General features: G+C 42.7%; 1 protein-coding gene across 2 annotated transcripts in view; it reads right to left on the reverse strand.

Moving 5' to 3' along the window:
- Positions 1-22,931, reverse strand: part of nphp4 (nephronophthisis 4) — a 143,581-nt gene that overhangs the window by 14,121 nt on the left and 106,529 nt on the right. For both annotated transcript variants that reach the window (XM_018675135.2, XM_051071077.1), the window contains exons 17-21: positions 17,418-17,578; positions 16,488-16,671; positions 8,575-8,709; positions 5,998-6,197; positions 4,604-4,827 (exon numbers count right to left, since the gene is read on the reverse strand). In XM_018675135.2, coding sequence (XP_018530651.1) covers positions 4,604-4,827; positions 5,998-6,197; positions 8,575-8,709; positions 16,488-16,671; positions 17,418-17,578 — 904 coding nt within the window. The remainder of the gene's footprint in view (positions 1-4,603; positions 4,828-5,997; positions 6,198-8,574; positions 8,710-16,487; positions 16,672-17,417; positions 17,579-22,931) is intronic.

Here is a 22,931-nt window from a genome sequence, read left to right on the forward strand (position 1 = left end):
CAGAGGGGAAACATGTAGAAAGTGCATCATCAGGAGAACATCAACAGGCCTTTAATTTAAATTAATTTGTGTACTGTACAAAGAGAAATTTTACTGTGATGGTGTCAGTGGATCATCAAGAACATTAAGACTCTAGGTATCATGAATAGCCACAGAAAACACTATGTAAATATTCCCTCTTTATTTTGCCGCTGACAATTAACTTCATCAACACTTCTGATCTGTGTTTATTCAGTGTAACAGGATCAACTCCAAAGAAAACAATAACTCAGTCAGATCTGTCAGTCAGACAACTTTATTACTTTCAAGTTTCATAACAAATGTTGGATTATAACTGAGGCTCTTTCATTAAATGGCAGTGAGATGTAGTGAATATATTTGGCTGCGTGTCACTTAACTGGAAGAAAAGCAGAAATTAAGCTTTGATAAAACTTCATTTACACACATCCCGACTCCAGCTCTGTACCTAATGACTTCAAATGACATGAGACTGGAATTGACCTTTACATCTCACTCATGAGAAAAAATCTTGAACTATTCCTTTACATATAAATAGTCCTTTGACTTTTAGAGTAAAGTCACTATCATTAGTAGCTGTGCAGTGGAGTGATATCAGATGATGATACCAGATTAGACAGAGGGAACAACTTTTGTGTGTGTCCATGGAAATCTATGAAAGATATTCCTGACATACTGGATCTACTCTCTCAAAGGGATCCAGCACTGTATCTAAAACATTACCTTTCCCTTTAAAAAGACAAACAATACTGACCTCCTCATTCTTACAATTGGAGGTCAGAAAAAAAATCTTACTGATTCTAGCAAATTCACTGCATGATTAATATTCGAACTGAGCTGCGGTTGATCCATTGACATATGAACAATGATTTGTTTTTAATTAGTGACAGCAGTGATCATAAAGGTGGATACAGGTCAGTGAACACTCCTCTTCAAATCCCAACGGATGGATTTCCAGGAAGAAAGCAGCAGGACCAGATAACACATTCCAATAGAGGGAGGTCTCGTCTCTGCTCTTTCCGCTTCCTTTGAATGCAAAAATTTCACGCACAAATGCATAAAGGAAAGTGCTGCTTCAAACTTCAAAGGTTCCAACCCATGGGCATGGAGAGGGGAATTTCTCTCAATATGGCAGCAAGGGTTTATGAATTTTTCAGGGCCCCACCTCGCCAACATTAGGGCAAGATGCAACAGTCAGTTCCATTAAATTTATTTGGAGATTCCCACCTGTGTATTTGGAATAAAACACTTTGCCTGTGGCTTATCATGACAACAAAGACTGTGTTTGTATGGGTATTTCACCTGAGCCTCCATGAAAAACCATGGGCTGATTCATTTTTGAAGGAAAGAAAACAGAACAAGGTAGGAGGTGCAGAGGATAAACAGACTGAGACAAATGGAGGAAAAAGAGAGAACAAAATGATGATGATTAAAAGCAAATCAAGAGAGAGAATTCTGAATGAGGGGCACAGAGAGAAAGACTGATAATTAGAGGGAAAAGTGATAAGAGAGAAAGCGAGGACATGGACAGTAACAGATGAGCTGTACAGTTTCCTCTCTCGCAGCCAGCCAGCAGCCATGGCTCACACTGGGCTCTGAGGCACAGGGTAAAGGGTAGCCATGCAAAATGGATGGCAACAGGTAGCAAACATATCCACGTCAGGAGGAGCCTCTGAGCCCTGAACCACTGCAGACATCAAAGCTGCAGCGAGCGTGGACTCTCCCTGAGAACTCTCCCATCAAAGCCTGATGCTGGATCTCAGGTTCAGGGTCAGATTCTTTTGTTTCTGTACAACAAAGAGCTAACCCAAGGCCTTGTTTATGTTCTCAAGATCTCACAGTTCCTCCTCAAATATTGGCTGAAATATTGACAAGGATATAACAGCAGAGCAGTCTCAGTGCACTGACCACGATGGTTCATCCTGTCCAGGACAACAGAGGTTCAGGGGCCAGTTCTGTTATTGTTTGTCTCACTCTGCCAACACTTGGCAGTGTAAAACACAGACACAAGTACAGATAATAAATTCTATACATCCTAACAACAGGCATATGAGACAACATAGGAATTCAGATTCAGGGATTTCTCAGGAGTCTCCTTTTCCTAGGAGAGGAAACCTGAGAGTTTTAGCTTTGTACACCTGTGTGTCGGCGTGTAGGAGACTATTGTTTGTACAGAAACAAAGAAGTCTCCTCTAAACCTCAGCATCACTGACAGAACTGTCAGAGCTGAATGCTGAAGTCTGACTTTGAAATGCATTATTACAGTAATATAAGTGTAATGTATCAGTCTTTAAGCTGCAGCCATTTCTAACCACTGCCTGTCATCCTAAAATGGAAGCTAACACTTCAGCTTGGTGGTGGGTTTAAAATCACAGGACAGTATTCAGTATTATAATAACATATGTGTTTATTTGTGACTCCTATAACAGTACTGCACATCTATGATAAAATACTATGGTGTTGTAAAATCTAAATTCATCTAAAAGTTAACTGTCTGAGTCTGATTCTTTAAATCCACAGTGCTGTTACAGAGACTCATCAGATGCAGAAGCTTTCTTCTTAATTTACCCATTTCCGGCTCTTGGTGGATGATGGCAGGCGGTTTGGTGTAAAGTGTCACGCTGCCTCATCAGGAAATAAATAAATAAATGGGGCACTAAGCCGGTGAGAGGACAGATGCAGGGATTGATGACTCTCAATTAGACCTGGTGGGCCCGGTGGCTGGGCTAATGCCATAATGATTCATCCACAGCGCAGTCCAGCCTTTGTTGATCAACGTGATATATGTTAATCCAATGCTCAGGCATGAGCAGAATCCATAACAAAAGACTTAGTGCAGGGGGATTAACAACAATGCTAACTGAAGGAAACAAACACAGCATGGATACCAGGACCGGGTGATCCAGGAAACATCACCCAGAATGGTTGCTGTGTGTGGATTAAAGGAGCATTTAGCTTCTCACCAGCATTATGTCTGCATCTGTGTCAAGGACAAGTGTTTGAGCTGCTGAAGGAGCCTGAGTCTTCTTTGTATCTGTACAGTATGTCAGTGAAATGTTACGAAATAGTGCTAGGTGGCTGCTAGAAAATTAAAAAATCATCTTATTTATTCATATAGCCACACACAAGCATGGAACTGCAATTTTATCTTGTTCATTCATAAATAAAAATACACACAGAACTCAAACCTGCGAACAAAACTGAAACATTTAAAACATATGGAGACACACACATACAAAACACACCGTCTGAGAATAGAAAATTTAAAGACTAAATAATACACCCACCACACACAAACAACATGTGTCAACACAGTAAATAAAACCAATTTCAAACCTTAAAAAAGGTCCACATGCAAACACACACATTAGTACACACCTACACACACATGCATCATATCAAAACAGTGAGCAAGCTGTGAATCAGACTCCCACAGCCTGAATAAAACACACAGTCACACAAATATCTTCATGAATTCACTTCATCCTGACTGTCCTTTCACTACCTGCTCATGTTCTCATATTATTTATTGCTTTAGTTTCCACTGTGGAGCAGGAATCACGAAGGTGTTAATATGTTTAATAATCAACATGAATTTTCCTAAAAAGCCACGTAATTAGATGAGAGAAAAGGAGGTTTTATTTCCTGCAACCTGAACACATGTGTGAACTGCCTGGTCTCCATGCGGAGGCGTTTCTGAAGTAAACTGTTAATAAAATAAAACAAGGGTTTGAGTGAAACTGTACGATACCTCTGAAAGGTTGGGGTGATGTATCAAAGCTGAAAGTATTGATAACACATCTGTCATATCTGATAGAAATCACCACAGACTGAAACCCTGAACAATCACAGCACAGACACCACAGACGTACACACAGCACAGTATATTCATCCACAGATACAGACGTGGTTACAGACATTCACCACAGCCCAGCAGAGCAGCTGTAGCTCTGCTCACAGCCAGTGGCTGTATACTGTCGCAGTTTGACCTTTTGAAAGGAGTAATGAGCAATAAATGCAGAATGGAAAGTGTTGCATTATCTCTCCTTTCTGTAGCATTTACAGAGGGTTTCTCTAAACTGGCACCAACACACTGTGAGGGAACGTCAAAGTAGTTCAGAGAACAATTATCCACAGTGATCCTCCCAACTGAGCCACACACGTGTCACTTAAAGAAAAAAAATCCTTGAATTGTACAGTAACAGTAACATTAAAGAATGAATCAGCATCATGAATAAACCGTCCTGACAGAGGGCTGGCGGTGAGGAACAGAGTTTGAAAAATTTGGTCTTGTGGACTGGACTGTGTCTCACATTGAGGAGGGGTAAATTCATCCTGCTTTCCTAAAGCAGGATGAAAATAGGTTGTGAGAACCATCTACAGAGCTGCTCCATCACCTTTGGAAACACATTCAGAATGTGCGAAGACAGTTTCACAGTGGGCCACGGCTTGTTACGGTCTGATAATGGGAAACACGTACAGTAGACAAACACATGCTCAGTGGGTGTGTTAGGCTGGGACGGTGGAAAATATAACCACACTAAACAAACAGCCTCGCACCAGCAGAGTGTCTGCAGAGTCTTACCTGAGCTCAGGGTCATCACTGTGGATAGTGACCGTCTGAGGTACATTAAAGGGGTTTTTCAGGACAAACTCCATGTACTCAGCGGAGCCCAGGCTGGCATAGAGGAGGTGCTGGGTGGTGATGGCCTGACTCAGCATGTTGGCGATGCCCTCTGCCTTACTGCGCTCCTCACTGGGTTTGATCTGAAGACGTTCTCTGGCCAGCTGGGCCTCCTTAGTCTGATCCTAACAACCAGGAACAACAGCAGAGGATGAGGAAGATTCAGTTTCCATGACTCCATGTCATTTCAGAGGCCAAGAGGCCAAGAATAACATTTTCTTCATTACCAATACATCTGTGCTACATTCTGATCACATAGTTGGAACATGGTGTAGTTGGAGAATAGTGAGTGAGAGTCGACTGTTGTGAACATGAAATGTGACCTTTTCAAAACCTTTAAGACAATTATATTTTCATAGCAAAGCTCCATCAGCCCTGAAACACTGAGAAAAGGATTTAATATCAAACACAATGTTCTCTCAAATGTTCACTTAAAGTTTGTGAGATTGAGTTTTTAAAGCAGATGGTGGAGTAGAAACGGTGGGGGTGTGTTTATTTTAGGACAACATGCCATCATAAATGTAACTATGTGATACAACTGAACATGGAGAGGTGTCGTCTGTTGGACTTATATCCTTTAATATTACTGAGTACAATAAACTGTATGATGCCAGGGACTGTAGCCAGTAGGCACACTTAGTCGTAAAAATAGATTAAACACCTCAAATTGAGTTTCAGAATCAGGATGGTGAGGCTAAGTGTGTGAGAAAATAAAATATTGAGGTTTTCCATGGGTCTTGCACACTGAAATTATGCCGGGGATAAACCTGGTCCAAATTAAGTCATGGCTATCAGCCCAGAAAAGTCAAATCCAAATTGAATTGCAAAGCAACTCTAAAACTGTTTTTCCTGTGCACCCAGGACTCAGTTCTATTCCACACAGAATTGGCTGTTAGAGGTGTGTGAAGCAGGTTTTACCAGAGGAAATGTAATGTGTAAAATGTCTGAGAGAGGCATGCACCACAGCCAAAATCATATTTAGCATGTGCACCCATGGGTGAAAGAACAAGATGAGCCTTCAGGTAGAAGAACAATTAACACCTTCTTGTACAGCCACTAAAACAGCAAGGGCTGAAAGGCTCATCGCCTTGCGAATTGTAACAGTGGCAGGCTGTCTGAGAAAGGCTCCACACCTCTGTGAAGGCTCCCCCATGACCTGAATGAAAGCTGTTGCTCTTCCTCTGTTGTCTGTTTGAGGTTTAAGCGAAGGAGACACAAAGGGACAGACTGTTGTGGCTCAGCTTTACAGATAAGGAGCTGTTTTCAGCTCTCCATAGGCTCAGGTCTGACCTCACCATGGCCTTCGCTGCTTTAACGCCTTCCTTGCCCTCCCGCTGATGCACGGCGGCCATGCACTTTAACTTGCGGTTTCCGCCATCAGCCTCGTTTACGTCGTGCTCTGCGGGCTTGGCGTTGTCAGGTCTGATCCTGCGCCTGATGGACGGCTCCTGATCCCCATCCATCTCCAGTCTGTGTGCCTGAGCAGTGTTCCTTGCTGTGGAGGAGAAACAGGCCGCAGTCATGAATATATTTACTGAACAGAGTGGAAACTAATCTCTTTGCCATTTTGACCATATGTTCTAAAAAGCCTCCAAATGGCCAAGGGAGAGAGACACAGACAGATTAAAGTAATGTTGGAGCAGAAGAAACAACAGCTTGTACATAGACAACAGTCCAGTCCAACAACTGGCACCACTACAACTGGTCTGAAGCCTGCTGCTGGGAAAACAGAAGCACTGTCTCCTCCCAGATTATCTCTCACCTTAACGACTGTCCTCTGTAAACACCTCATTAAAATACTTGATTCATCTTCTAGTCATCAAATAATCCAACCTCATTTGGACTGGATCATGCTAATTACCCATGTTCTTTAAAAACTCTGACAAGACTATCTGACTAATCTCTCACTTTGAACAACAATCAGACACTAACAAACTTCCACAAACCATATTCCTAACAAACTGCTGTACTCCTCCTCCACCCAGTCTGTGGTCATGTGATGGAGAGGAGAGACACCTGGACAGACCACAAATCCTTCACAGAAACAAGAAGAAGAGAAAAGAGTGAGTGGAACGTCAGTGAACAGAGCAGAGAGATGCAGAGAGACATGAAGCTCATTACTTAGTGTTGGGATGAACAATAAACCAAAGTGAATTTACCCATTTATCAGTGGCTCAGCGCTTTTTTAGCCCTGACCAAAATGTGTCTGTGGCTCTGAGACAAAAGCTAATTATTGGTTATTCTTGGATCAGACTAAAGTTGTTGTGTGGCTGCTTCAGTTAAATGGTGCAAAAGGTTTTGTAGAAAAATGTGTGCTGTTCTAAGTACCGTAACAAAATGAGTACTGTTTTTGTTATTTTAATTGATGGGGATGTTTTCTTGTGTTTTGTGATTCTGCTCAGGTTTTCATCAGCTGTAGTGAGTTGAGCTCCATGAGCTGCAATAATGACCTGATGAAGTTTGATCTGTAACTCGTCATAATATCATCATAATATCATAATATCAAACAGAACAAACCAAATATGTGTAAAGGTAAAAGAATACTTTTCATTAAATTTATAGTTATTGAGGTCATTTATCATTTATCTTCATAGAGATTTCAGGACAGTGATAATCTACCTACAGAAGTAAAGAATTACATTGAATAAAGTCGTGGATGTTCACTCCTCTCTGTGTTTTCCTCTCCCAGTGAGACTCTTAATTCCTGGACATTTTTCCCAAGTGTCCTTATCTGAGAGGAGCTGGGTTGACTGCCAGTCACCTGATCAGATACTGTCCACTTACACTGCTGCCTTCAGAGCTACAGGCAGACAGGAGGGACACTCACACTCTCACACACACTGTTCAGTGGCTTAATGTTGCGACTGGACTCTAGTGAAAGCAATTAGGCACAATGTGCGTGTAACTGGCACAGAGAGGTGAAGAGGGGAGAGTTCAGTGAGTCAGAGAGACAGCAGCAATGAAGGGGGGTGGAGGTGTGTGTGTGTGTGTGTGTGTGTGTGTGTGTCGGGGGGGGGGGGGGGGATACAGGTAAGAAGTAAGAAACAAAGCAAACAGAGAACAGACTGTGTTGTGTTTGCACAGCTGTGAATAAGTGATTGCTACAGTTTGAGGAATACATGTGCAGTGAACCTGGTCATGAATTAATCTGTACACATGTTTTATACAGTATATGTTGACACATGTTGTTCATCAGTGTGTTAGAATGTGGTGTGTTATTAACAAATGTTGTGAAATATAATTACACTGCATTTTCTATACAACACTCTCCTCAGAGCGTGATGTGTTTCTAGACCTGTCAGACCTACTTTATATCATTATAGGCAATTATCTGCCTGTTTTCAACCACTCTGTCTTATCTAATACATTGTGTGTGTGTGTGTGTGTTTCAGTCATAGTCCACATTTGAGGACAAATTTAAGGAATACACAGCAGTTGACTGGCGACGGCTTGTCTAATTGAGGAAAAAATTGGTTTCCCCAGTTTAAGTGTGTGTCTCTGCTTGGACTGCACACACACACACTCACTCTCACACACACACACACACACACACACACAAAATACAAACAGGACTGTGGTTAGCCACCAGAGATGCTTCTGCAAGCTCAATTAGGCTGAAAATTGAGTGGTTGAGTGGTGCAGCCAACAGACAGAATGTGAAATGGATCTGGTTGAGTTGATCAAGGAAGGAGCACGGTCGCCGCCCCAATGAAAGACACTAATTACTCCATGGCATACAAATACACACACACATGTGCTTAGACATTCAGTGAAATGTGAGCAAAGAAAATCCTGAGCAGCACAGTTAGTGTCAGTGAAGTGATACATTAGACCAGAAACAGACAGGATTTAATGAGCTGGCAGATTCTCACCATTGAGTTGGAGGATGTTCCTGGAGGACAGACTTCCCCCTCTGAAGCCACTAGTGACTTCTTGAGGTGTGATGATGTGAGGGTGAGATGACCTGATGTCTACTGCTCTCCTCCTGATAGGATCCACTGGACACCCTGTAGGGGACAGAGACAGTTTGATATTTAGCATCTGATTATGTGAGGGTACGGAGCGGCAGGAGATTGACAGGTGGATTGGTGCAGCACTAATATGGGTGTTGTATGGGATCGTTGTGGTGAAAAAGGAGCTGAGCCAAAGGCAAAATTCTCGATTTACCAGTCGATCTACGTATAAACCCTCAGCTATGATCATGAGCTGTGAGTAGTGACTGAAAGAACGAGACTGTGGATACAAGCAGCCAAAATCAGTTTCCTCTCTAGGGTGTCTGGTCTCAGCCTTAGAGACAGGGTGCGGAGCTCGGAGTAGAGCTGCTTCTCCTTTACATCAAAAGGAGCCAGTTGAGGTGGTTCAGGCATCTGATCAGGATCCTCCTGGGTGCCTTCCTTCGGAAGTTTTTCGGGCACCTCCAACTGGGAGGAGATCACGGGGTAGACCCAGAACTTGCTGGAGGGATTATATATCCCATATGACCTGGGAATGCATTGGGATGCCCCAAGGAGGAGCTGGAAAGTGTTGCTGGGGAGAGCTGGAACACTCTGCTCAGCCTGCTGCCACCGTGACCCAATCCCAGATAAACAGAAGAAAATGGATGGATGGATCTGCTTATATTTGCATGTGAAGCACCTCATCATTCATAAACTCACTCAGTCACTTTTAATAAGCTGCAGATTCTCCACAAGATTCATCTGTTTGGTCTTTGTTAGACCAGCTGTGTTCATGCCAACCTGCACCACCTGCAGCTACACCTGTTTTTTTTTTTTGTTTTGTTTTTTTTAAGTTCTCTGGGGATACCACTTCTTCCTTTCCTGAAGGACAGGGGAGGACACCCACAAACAGAAAATCAGCCGCTGCCTGCAGGCGATGCAAGTGTAAAAACTGCAGATGTTATTACTTCTCTTCTTTCGAGGTCCAGAACTACAGGCCCACTACAGACAGAGATAAAGGCTCCAATACCTGATGTTAGGTGGGTATTATTTCAGGTGCTATGGTGCAATGACTCTGTGTTTTCCTTTGCTGAACTTGTTAAAATGTAGAAAGGCACCTCACCTGACTGAAACTCATGCTTCAAGCTAAACCAGTAACTGAGCTCCCAGCAGCAGTTTCATTGTGGAACATTAGCTTTGCTTGTTGTTGATCACACATGATGTCTGAGGTGTAGATCAGGATCATTCATCGGTATCAGGGTAACTCTTGTTTGGATTTGAAGACAGATCTGGCAAAATAAATAAATTTAAAAAAAATTCTTTTTAGGCCAAAGTTCTCTTTGAAGTCACATGTGAAACAATATATTTTCATAGTTCCATGTGCCAAAATAAACACAGTCCAGATGAAACCCTGGCTAAGAACACTCGAGGCAGGATCAATACATGGAGACGAGCCTACAGCTGTTAATTAGTGGCCTGAAACTGCCAGAGAGGTCTGGAAACAGGAAGCTGGAGACGTGATGAGTGTGAAGCTGATTGATGGCTGGTGCTGGACTCTGTCCGATTTGGCTCAGTGCTGGGTGTCAGAGATGCAGTTAGACTATTCACCTGCAAACAGCCATGACTACATTGCAATAGAGACCACTTTGAGAGAATCATCTATGAATATATTTTTTAATTGGTCCCATCACAACAGGGGCTTTGTGTTGCTGACTGAGTGGCAGAGGTGACAGTTTGGATTTATGTTATAAAACCTGCCTCTTCAGACCAGACCCACTCTCAGCTCTCAACCTTATTTGTTTCCCTGTTCCTTTTCCTAAATGGCAAAATCATCATTTTTCCCTCTTTTTAAAGGCAAGTGGATAAGTAAGCACTCCGGGGTGCACTTGTGCTAAGACAGTGAATGATGGTGGATATTTGGTTCTCTCTAACAACAATCCATCCTGTGTAGAGCCCCTGCAGTAGCTCTGGGAGAGGTTTGCTTACACATTTGAACAGTGCTTTACAAACAAAACGCCTGGTAATGGAAGTGTGACAGATAATTGCTCACAGAGTCACAACACCAGCCTGCAGCCATGTACCATCTTCTCAGGAGCATTTTCAAATACCACAGGTCAGAAGACTTGTTTTGTGCAATTTACAGGTATACTCAGGCCACCACTTGAAATCTGTTAGATACAATTTACAACAGTTGACTGAAGAAGCAATTAAAACTAAAGTTTACTGCTCTTTAAATTACAGTGCTCTTTGACACAATGCTCCCATTACTGCCATCACTTCCCAGCCTTTAGAACATCCCAACACACCCGGCTGAGGTGTTTAATTGTGGCATAAGAAGTTTTAGCATTTCCTGAGAGGCTCTGAGGAACCTCATTCAGGATGCTTTCATATGAAATATCGTGAGTGCAGCAATTAAGTGGCTTTACTGACACCTCAGTGAGCTTGTAGGAGTTTTAGAAGGGGAGCCAAAAGTACCCTCCAAATCTTTTAGAGACAAACTCCTTCATCAACAAACTGATAATGGGCGGCAGCTAAATGAGTAATGGGGAGCTGGTGTTGCCATGCAAACAGACAGAGACAGCGCGGCTCTGCAGATTAATGGGTGAGGTGTCTGCCGTCCCGATGCATTCCCCTCATCATCCATCACCCTTCCCTGGCCACACGACGCAGCCCAACGTATTTGTTTGAGTTATATTTCCCAAATATTACTGTGAAGACATTACTTCTGCTGTCGCATAAACATCTCCAATCAATAACAGAGCCATAGAGATCTCATTCCCAACGCCTCATTATGGGCCTTTCAGCCTGATTTCTTTTGTGTGGAGAAATGCTTTGATGATGGATAGAATTATACAATAAGCCTGCAAGGACGCGATAAGATGAACACCCAGTGCCACGTGCCCACAATAAAACAAATGGACTGACGATGAACCCAATTATGACCCTCTGATTTAATCATTCAATCATTTTAATTAATCGCCTATCACTGTAACCATCGTTAGGCTCATCAGATAATACCTACTTTACCGCTAATCCAGGTTGACGTGAATGTCTTGCTCTCGGTCACATTATCCGTCCCTAACTGCTGAATCACTCTGGCATATTGTTAAGACAGAGCTGATGATCCTCATCACCAAGATGTAAGCTAATACCGCAGGTTTGTGTTGCAGACAGAGAGCCCAGCACAGTGTCTGCTGCTCTGTGTTGTCTATGTGGTGAAGAGTAATTGTGAACAAAGTGCCAGGGGGCTGAACTCTATCAAATTTATTGACTACCTCTCGCCTGTGCATGACAATAACCCTACCAGGCACTACTCCACCTGCCCGCCCTCTCTGCTCTGCTGGCAGTTCTTGAGGTTAAGGCCACAACAAACCACTGATTTACTGGCCCCCAGAACAAATGGGAGCAAGCACCAAGGGGATTTCAAAGTAGTCTGCAATATTCGATTTCTTCTGCCTCCCCGTTCCAGGCCACTGACCTTTCAGAATAAGCAGATTCTCTCTCACCTCAGGGCTAAAAGCAAGGTTGATAAAGTCGGGCCTAAAAGCACCGACGGCGAGAGCTTTTAATGAGTGAGATGTACTATATGTGCCCCCTTAGGGAACTCACCTCACTAAACTAATTGTAAGGTAAATTTCACTGATATTTAGTTCCACCTGTGGCAGCTTTAGGCAGGATTCTCTATACTCTGCAACAGTCAGTCTCTCTGGGGCTTATCAGGCTGCTGCAGATGAGGAGCACTGTGAGGTCTGGAGAAGCTTCTAATCTGTCTTCTCTACAGTGCTGAAGCAGATACATGTTCTCTGTTTGTATGTGTGCGTGTGTGTGTGTGTGTGTGGACAGAGGAAAAGGGACAGCCAGAGAAAATGAGAGTTAGAGAGAAAGGATATGCACAACACAGTCAGCAAAAATGATTTTACATCAATAGGCTTTTCCTTCTGCTGCACATGGGCCTTTTCACTGTTGGCAAATAGAACCAACATGTTTCCAAGCTGGAAATAAAAAGCGCTCGCTGTCTTAATCATTGGCAGCATAGCTAATATTACCTTTTAATGAAGCTAAACTCAAGTGATATGTGTGTAGGATAGAGTTGGACCATAAACTGGCTTAGCCTTGGCTCAGATACAAGTTTGGAAATATACGTAGCTTAAAGTTATCATCAGCCAAAATAAGTATATAGACAAGTGTTTTCTAACACCACTGCAAGACATTTTGTTTTTAGCTGGTTTAATGCAGCTTTAAGATTTAATGCATTTATTAAGCGGCATCACATGATGATGTTTATATTTCTTGGTACCTTGGGAGTCTTAGATTACAAGAAAACTTGCATAGAAAGCTGAGAAATTTTCTTAGGTGTAGCATCAGAGGAAAGTTCATGGACTGTCCAAACAGTTTCAGCTCACACAGCATTTTATCGCCACAATTTGTGCAACCCAGAACAAATTTGGTCACATTTTCTTGTTTTTTTTCATCAATGTTTTCTGCAGTTGTATTGTATCGAACATTTGCATCATGACAAGTCTGAACACACGTCACCACCTGAACATGAATATCTCATCCGATTTAACCTAATGATGACACTCAGTGAATGGGTCAGGGTCACCAAAATACCTACAAGGACCATGAATATCTGCATTACGATTTATGTCTGTTATGTTTGGATGGTAACTGTAAATGTACAGAAACTTACTGTGGATAAATGAGACCGACCAACATGGTCATCATTATCCTGCTGCTGGCAGGGAGCAGGTTGTGTCAATACACAGTCACAAATAAATAAAAAACATTTAAGAAGTGTTATATACACTATCCCACTGAAGGCACCATTGTTTCTGAGTAAACACCCCTCTGTGACGTGACGTTCTCACATCTATAAAAATGACTTGTGTTTCATTCTTTACTTTTTATTTCATCCATCCTTTCCTTTCTATTCATCTGTCATCTGTCTGTGTTTTATTTGCTTGTTTGTTTGTTTTATAGAGGCAGTAAACATTAATCACTGTTAGTAATGCATCAGTCAGTCCAGTGCCAGTCTTTAGAAAAGCTCGACATTATAGGGCAGTGGATTACACTGATTATTCACTGTGTTTGTAACATTAAACATCTCTCTTTAATGTATCTGTTTCCCCACCTCCATCTTCGTCTTCATGTGGAGTTCATGTGGATTTAACAGATGAAATCAATAAAGCATCATAGCTTTCCTCTGGATTCACCAGTAGATCAGTTTCATAGGACAAGCAGGTGGTCGTCATGCTTTATACTCTCCTCATCTGCTTCAGTTCTGTGTACGAGTGCTGTTTTTCCTCCTCTAGACCTCATACAGCAGCAAAACCAAACCCCTAATGGTTCAGCCACCATTTCACAACTCTATATTATTCTGATGAAGCCACTTCCTTTTGTCCTTTACGATGCTATTAATAAAAGCTGCTTCATAGAATGATTGAATAGGCCTGACAGCGTATATCATTACCATTTAATTAATTACTTGTCAATCCCACCTTGTGATAATTAAAAAGGATATCATTTGGTGTTTCACTCTTTTTCATTTGGAAATGACAGTCTGCCACTCATTCTTTCCAATAAAGCCTAATTCTGATGAATTCCCCACGGGCCGAAGTAAAGACATGATTAATAGCATGCATGACTGAAACACATAAAATTAGAAAAGGGAGAGAGTATTACGTGGTCAGGACTGCATTGCTTGTGAATTACAATGACATAGTCAGTTAATATGATTACATAACTAATACAGTTTTTAAATCTTTTTCTGGACGACTGTGTAACACAGCGGCTCACAGGGTAAATGTAAAATACTGAATATTTCCAAAGACCATCGATGTAAAAATGTGTCCAAACAACACAAGCAGTATCAAGAACAAATTCTGAGACTTTTTACCATTAACATTACCACATAATAATGCATGAATAAATCAGCACAATAATCTAAATCAACAAAATATTCTCAGTGAACTCCTTTTCCTGTCTTTCTATGGCACTCTGCGTCATCGACCATCATCCAGCAGCCTTCCTTCACCTGTGGAGCTGAAATCCAGCAGCTGTATCTGAACACACCTCGGTTTCAGCTCAGCCTGTGTTCACTGTTGACTTCATCCAGTGGGATTTAGAGGAAGGAGAATTCTCCCAATCCACGGAGAAGCCATGTAATCATTCTGTTGACTGTGAAAATCAAAAAGTGGGAGTGACAGAGTTCTCATATGATATCAGTGATATCCTTCACCTGTCTGCCTCTCATTTCTGCTATCCTGCCTCATCACACAACCTGTTCGCGCTCTGCTACACCTGCCTGTCTATATGTCTGAGTGTATGCATGACTGCACACTTTCCTGGCACGTGTGAGTGATTTGATATCCACACATGCTCATATGTGTGTGTGTGGCACTGTGTGTGTCCTTCCCACCAAATCTCTGTCAAAGTCTTCATACAGTCCCCCTGACACCCCCTACCCCACCCACCCAACAGTAAGTATTAATGTACAAGCGTCACATCCTCTACCACCCACCTAATGAGAGTGCTGATTCATTACAGCTCGGTGACAAATGCAGAGGAACACAGTGGCTATAGGGGAGAGCAGAAAACAAAAAGTCAGAGAGAGGATGGAAAAAAGAGAGTATGAGAGGAGGGTAAGAGGTAAATGGATGACTGGAAGAAAACAGGAAGACAGTGATAAAGAGCGAGGAGAGGGGTGTGAGTGTGAGAGAGGCAGCGACAGATGGAAGCAGAAACAAAGAAAAGTCCTCCCTCCTCAAATTGATTCTGACTGTCGGCCAGGGCGCCTGATGGATATCTGAGCCTTGATTGGAATTTACATGCCAGACACAACCCTCCCCCTTTCCATCCCCAGCACACCCAATAACCCACTGCGCTCTCAACCTGCTTCCAGTGATAAGCACAATGAGAAAGTGCTGGCATATTTAGCCCAACAATAGCACTCTGCAGAGTTTCTGAGACCTGCAGAATGATGCATTGTTTATGAGAAGCTATATCATTTCAACAGTTGATTAATGACGAAGAAGCTATCGTCATCTGCCATCATGCCGCAGGGGCACACCAGGCCCAAATTGGATGAGTGGAAAGGAAGGCAAAAGGTGCTCAATTGCTAGACAGAATGGAACTATCACATCAAGATATTTGGCTGAGGCTGTGTGTTTGCTCTGTGAGCCCACACACCTCCACAAAATGAGAACTTTCAACAGCAGCGACAGCCCTGGGGATTCACTGTCATCCCCCCAACTCGACACATCAATAAAAATAAACAGACAACATTACTTCATAATCTGAGGCTCCAAATGGAATATGACCTGAATATAAAACACTCCTGTAAATATTTCAGAGGTAGAAGGAGATCTGCTTTCACCCTAAACCCCCGTCTGTGTCCCGGAGGGGGGCAGGACTAGATTTAGCTTATTTGATTTATAAATGTCTCCATGGCAGTATGAGCGAACAGCAAGAATAACAGAGATAGCTATCAGGACAGTCAGAGGAATCTTTACCAAATACTTCATTCAAACAGGATCTGATGTTCATTTATCAGTGCCTGGTACTGGACTGAGGTGAACAACATCACAGCATCTGCTGACGAAGACCATGAGGTGTGTTTGAAAGCACAGATCATTTTGTCAGATCTGCCACAAATGTTGTTAGGTTGATTTATCTGTCGAGGAAAATGATTATACAGACTTGAATGAACTCTGCTGTAGATATTCACAGCCTCCAGAGGACAGCCCCTGGCGTTTTCTTTTGATTCCATTACAGAGTTTATTAGAATTGATATCCTGAGCTGATGTAATATTTGGTAAGCAAAGTACTTTCACTGTTGTCGCTGTACTTACCGATGTTGCCCGTGCGGATGTGCAGCCGGCCCCTGACCACAGTGTGGACCGTCATGGGGCCGGAGGTTGAGCGTCTGCCCAGACCTGAGCTCGTCAGCAGGGTGTCATCTCCCACATAATCTGTGGTCAGCACCTCCACCTCATGAAGAGCCTGCACTGCTGATTTACCCTGACGCAACATGTACTGACGGGGCAAAACAGGGAGTGAGGAAGGGACATAAGATGCATGTAAACACAAGTGTACTGATCAAGACATGGGAAATACAACAGACTAGAAAGAAAAGTAAAGCATGCGTCAGTGGCTCAGGAAGAGTTGGAGTTTGTGTTTTTGCTGAATGGATGAGGTCAAGTTCAAAACAGCTCTGGCCAGTTTTAAATCGCTCCCTTGATTCTTTCTCATTAAATGCTTTACAAATTTCACAAAGTTACAAAACAAATCAGTTCCACATCAAGGCTGGCATGAGTTTCTGTCTAATTAATAAATAGCAGAGCTGCAAAGACTGAAATTAAAAAGCCTTTAATCTGTGGTTTGCTTCTCTTTGGAGGTTAAAACAGGACAGGAGAAAAAGTTGTTCTTTGGTCAAATCCACATACTGCTGAGGCAGTGACACTCAGTAGTTCAGGGATTGTTCAGAACAGTCTAAACCTTAGGATTTTAAAGTTAAGGCCCTGTCCTGTTAACAAAAACACTGCTCTGTTTAAACAGCATCCATGTTCTCAAAAACAGACAGATTCACTGTGTGAATGAAGGTATGTCATCAGCTGACAATTCATGTGTGAACACAATCTGCTTGTTTTCCTTTTCTAATGCTTCACTCTTTCTTGAAAACTTCAGGTGAGCTGAAGATGAGGGTTTACATTGTTATACTACAACTGATAATCACTTTTACCTCAGTATATCTGAAACGTTAGTGGACCTCAGTCTTTTACCTTCAGCTCGATGGCAGTCGATCCTATGAGGAGCAGCGAGTCGCTGTCCCAGATGTCGATGTGCAAGGTGTGAAGGGCCAGGTAACGAAGGAACCAGCGCTTCTCTTCCGGCTTCAAGAAACCATCATCGACTCTGAACTGCACCTGCAGACCTGGGGAACCTGGACACAGACAAAGGAGCTTCAGACCATTCAAACACAGGGACTACAACCTGTACAGCAACAGTCATAAATCCAACACTGTCAACCTAATATAGATGTAAACACTAGGAACACCTGGTATACAGATTCAAAACAACACATTTAATGCCAAAGAAAAAGCTTGACTATGAAGCTACTAAATTCATTACAGAGATTTTCTGCTTTTCTTTACTCTGTGTGACATTGAATTGGATGTTTTTATGTAGCAGAGTGTTAGTTGAGCAAGACATCTGAAACCCTACTTGTGAAAATGTTACAAGCATTTTTCACATATTTATGACATTTCACTGACAGAATTATGACTGAGACAATAATCAACTGATGATGAAAATAACCTCTGCAGCCCAGCTTGGTTTAGGTTTGGATGACATGGGAACTGTAGCATCTTGTGTTTTCAGATCATCGATCCATTGGAGGGAATAGAAGACAAGATACCTCTGCCTCTGCTGCATCGATTCTGACCATTTTTTTTCTTTTATCTGTCTCTCACAATTGGAGTGAGACAAAATCTTTTTAATCTGTCACCCATTTGTTTGATAAACTGCAGCTGATACTCAACACCACAAAAACACAGCATCAAAAGTGCATTTATGTCTGCACTGACAACAAAACACAGAAAGATGCACAACCTGGAGAAAGAGTCTCAGATCTGATTTTAGTCTTTGATCCAGGTGGGTTTAAACCTGGAGGAAGAGCCATAGTATCTGTAACAGATCTACACTGGTAGATAGCCATCTACAGTGAATCATTTGGTCTGATAGCTGCGCTGCATGGGAGTACAATAACCAGGGAGCATGAGGCCATTTTACAGAATCAGGAGCACCCCAGGGTTCCCATAATTCAAGATGATAATGACTCTTAACACACTGACAGAAAACCTCCTGAGTGATTTCATGAACAGCAGGATAAAGTCATGACTTTAATCAACACATCCACAATCAACACGCCTGGGCCTTTAAGAGGAGTAAATTTCTCTTCATCATTCAGAAGAAAAAGATTTTCCTTCTCAGAGAAAATCCTGTAAACTCAGTTTGACAACTGAAGTTGTTTCTGAGGACAACGGGTGGCTGAAAATCTCATTAGATATTTAGTATTGTTAGCCATTTATTCTGTCTACTCCTGCAAGGTCAGAGGCAGGGATGCACACAGCAGCCATTTCATTCTGATTCAATCAGTTTAAAGTAAAAGCCTTGATTCAATTTGAGAATGTAAAATGAGCCCTGTGATTCTCTGATGATGGCTCTGCCATGTTCCGACTTCAGATCTGACTCATCCTCTGACTTGAAGCAGTTCAGATGAAACTGGTCCATCAGTGAGTGGGTACACCCGACCTGCAGCTGCCTGTTAACGTTACCCTGTCTGTGTTTTAAAGGTGTGAATGTAGGTTTCTGTGCCAACTAGACTCCCAGATGTCTCCCCCACATTAACTCTGACTCTGTATCAAAGCCCCCACGCTGTCTTTATTCCCATCAGACCAACGTGCAGAGAAGCAGTCGCCTGCATGGAAGAGGAGTAATGAGGGGCTTTGGTGACGACCTGTGGTGTTAGAGACGAGGGAGCTCCTCTGACCATCTCCATATATGAACTGAGGGAAACATGCTGTACATTTCCTTCTGTATTCCCATGATTCATGTATGTAGACAACCTGTTTGGTGTTTCTTGGAGTTAGAGTAGGAGGGTTTCTCATGGTAAATACCAACACCCATAGTCAGGACTAAGAATCAAACAGACCTAAAGAACTTGAACTTGAATCCTTCTCAATTGCTTACACTACATGAATTTAAGATAACAGTTGGACCTGTGAGTGAGTGAGTTTAACATGAACAAAATTTCTTAGATGATACAATGTGGTAATGTCCTGTTTTCTTCTGTACAAGGAGGACAAACCTGTGAAACAGCATTTAGGCCACAAGGAGACATTGAGACTGCAGTAAAAGGCTGAATAAAACTCATCTGGCTGTGTTACACTGAGGTGGGTTAAAGTGAGGGTTTTACAGACTGCAGAGTAAAATCCATACCCACTGGAACGTGTTTCTGATCACATGTCTGACATAATTGAAAAAAAATAATAATAATAAGAACAAATACACAGTGACTGGAGGAACTTCCACTTTATATCATGTAGACAACAGAAGATTTTGGCAAAAGATTTTTACCAAAAGACTGATCCAGAGTTTTCTGACAATGTTCAGGAGAAAGATGAAGAGACATGAGGAGAGAGAATAAGACCAAAGCACAACTCCTTTTCGCTTAGCCTAACTGCCCTTCCTCCCTCCTTCCCTCTCCCCAACCACCCACCAACTCTCTCCACTTGGACCATTAATTCTCCCAGCATGCTCTGGGCTTGTGTGCAGTGGACGGGTGGTGATGAGAGCACACAGGGGGAGAGGGAGAGGGAGAGGGAGAGAGAGAGAGAGGAGAGGAGGAGAGGAGGAGAGGAGGAGAGAGAGAGAGAGAGGGGAGAGAGGGACAGAGAGAGAAAGAGAGAGAGACAGAGAGAAAGAGAGAGAGAGACAGGGAGAAAGAGAGAGGGGAGAGAGAGGAGAGAAGTAGAGAGGGAGAGAGAATGTGTTGTGTGTGTTTGTGCTCACAAACAGGGAAGAGCTGACAGATCTGGCCCAAGGGTTGTACAGGGTTTTGTGTGTGTGTGTGTGTGTGTGTGTGTGTGTGTGTGTGTGTGTGTGTGTGTGTAGTGGGTCTGCAGACAAGGAGGGGCACCCAGCAGACCCCCCCACCCCCTCCACCAACCTGGATGGCCTGCCTCATGTGTACACAGCAGGCCATCAGGCAGAGAATCCTGCCGGGGATCAACAGCTCTCACAGACGCTGTGATGGCTGCAGGCAGAGAAAACAACGAGGATGCACAGAGAACAGACAGATAGTAGAGACTGATGCAGACTAAAGCCACATTTACCAATACATCTGCAGGAAACTGCCCTTTGGTTGAAAAGAAAAAAAAAAAAAAAAAACACATGTTGGCCACTTAGAGCTCCTCACCACAAGATCAGGGATTAGATGCTCTCCCAGGTCTGACAGAATGCTCTGACGGTTTTTTAGGAACAAACAAAAGTCATAATCCATAATATTTTTAGATTAATATATTTCAATTTTGCTTTAAACAGCCCACGTATTTGATCGACAAGGATTATCTTATTAGGTTAAGACATACACTGATCAGCTCCAACGTTAAACCACTGACAGGTGAAGTGAATATTGATCATCTAATTACAGTCCAATGTTCAGCTGGGAAACCTTGGATGTTACTTTAAAACGTATCACCCACCTAAACATTGTTGCAGACCAAGCACACCCCTCATGGCAACAGCCCTCCTAGTATCTGTGAGATGATCTGGAACAAGCCAGATCCATGGGGGCCCCAATCTGCAACCCACAGGACCCAAAGGACCCACTGCCAATGTCCTAGTGCCAGACACCACAGGACACCCCAGTGGTTCTGTGTCCATGTCGTGACAGGTCAGAGGTGTTTTGGTGGCACATGAGGGACCTACATGATATTAGGCAGGTTCCACAGATGCTGGATCAGACTGGGATCTGGGGAGTTTGGAGGCCAGGGGAACACCCTGGGCACTTTGTCGTGTTCCTCGAGACATTTCTGGGCGGTTTTTGTGGTGTGGTGGGAGCACTGACCTGCTGGGGGAGGCTCCTGTTGCCATGGTGGAGGCCTCCCAACAATGTTTAGGTGGGTGGGATGTGTCAAAGTAATAACCAACTGTATAAAAATGGTCAGTATTACTCACTTCACCTGTCAGTGGTTTAATGTTGTGGCTGATCAGTGTATAACATACTGTACATTTGTGAGGTAGACGATCCAGTAGTTTCAGCAAATTCCCAACAACAACAGGAAGTAGAGTGATGTTGTTGTAGAACAACAAAACCTACAGAGGAAGGAGGTCAGAATGTCAGACAGCTGTTTATGTCCTGTTTTCATACCAACAGTTGGTGCTGATCCCTTTTAACAATGACCATGATCGTTCTCTAACCATGACAAGGGTTCCCTGTCCTTCTTCTGACCCACACCACCATCACTCCCTCCTCCACTAATCCTGGGCACTGTGTGTGTGTGTGTTAGTTACAATGTGTTTAGTCATTTCATTTGGAGGATTTATTGTTGTTACATTTGTGCGAATGTAGAAATGTTTAGGGGACACACAGCATACAGTACATGTATCAGATGTATATGTGTCTCTTCATTCTGTGTAAAAACCAGTCAGGTAATATTCAGATTAATGAACACTATGCAAGTGTTGAGGTTTTTTATTTTTTTAAGTATTGAACAAATTAGGTTATTCTTGATCTTGTCGGCACATCACTGTGCTGGTGAAGGACATTTCATTAATCTACAGGTTTTTAACTTCGTGTTGTAACACAGCCACGGGGCTGGGCTCTGAGTCGGATCTGGTTCCAGGTAGACAAAGTACCTGGAGGATCACAGATTATTTATTTATACAAAGTTGCATCCTTGTGAGTTGAATAATTTTAGTTGCTTTAATTTCAGAGGCTTTCTGAGTGATATAAAATATACACAGCCAAGAGACGAAAAATAACGCACAGAGCTGGAGTTCAGGCTGAGCTGGCACACAAACACATTAACATCACACACACACACGTCTGCTGCATACACTGCTAGCTAGGTAGAGCTAACGCTGTGTTGAATTCATGTTCATCTGAATTCACCTTAAAGATACAACACAACCAAATGTTAAGTCAGAGACATGTCAGTCAAGCACAGACTGTTCATGCCCACACAGTCCTGAGAAGAGCTCCGATCAGCTGTGTGGGCAGATACAGGATTATTCCCATCACTTCACCCTTCACATATTGATCTGTTGTTCCCATCAGTTACTCAGAACTCCCAGTTTGTCCCACTGCAGGTTTTAATATAAAAAGAAAAGAAGAAAAAAAAAACATTATTACAAAGGAAATAAATGGTAAATTCCTTTGCTCGCTGGTGAATTCCAGTAATTGTTATTACCTCCAGTTTAAATTGCTTGTAGATAATTGTAAAAATGTTACACCAGTTGTCAGGGAGAAATCAGACAGGGCACTTTAATCTCTGTGTGAGCTAATGAGCTTGAGCTGGACAGCAGGAAACAGCCAAACTGAGTCTCATTCCTTCCTCAGTCCATGAGTGCTTAGTGGCATAATAGAGTGAAGAACTGACTGTCCTCTGGTCTGTGTATTATAACGTTACTGAGAGAAACATACTGTCTTGAGTTTTCATGTATCACTTCCTGTTGTCATTTATCAGCAGCATACCTGAATCTGAGGGTTGATCAGATCTGGGATGTTCCTC

Source organism: Lates calcarifer, linkage group LG6 (genome assembly GCF_001640805.2).
Source record: "Lates calcarifer isolate ASB-BC8 linkage group LG6, TLL_Latcal_v3, whole genome shotgun sequence".
Classification (NCBI taxonomy): domain Eukaryota; kingdom Metazoa; phylum Chordata; class Actinopteri; family Centropomidae; genus Lates; species Lates calcarifer.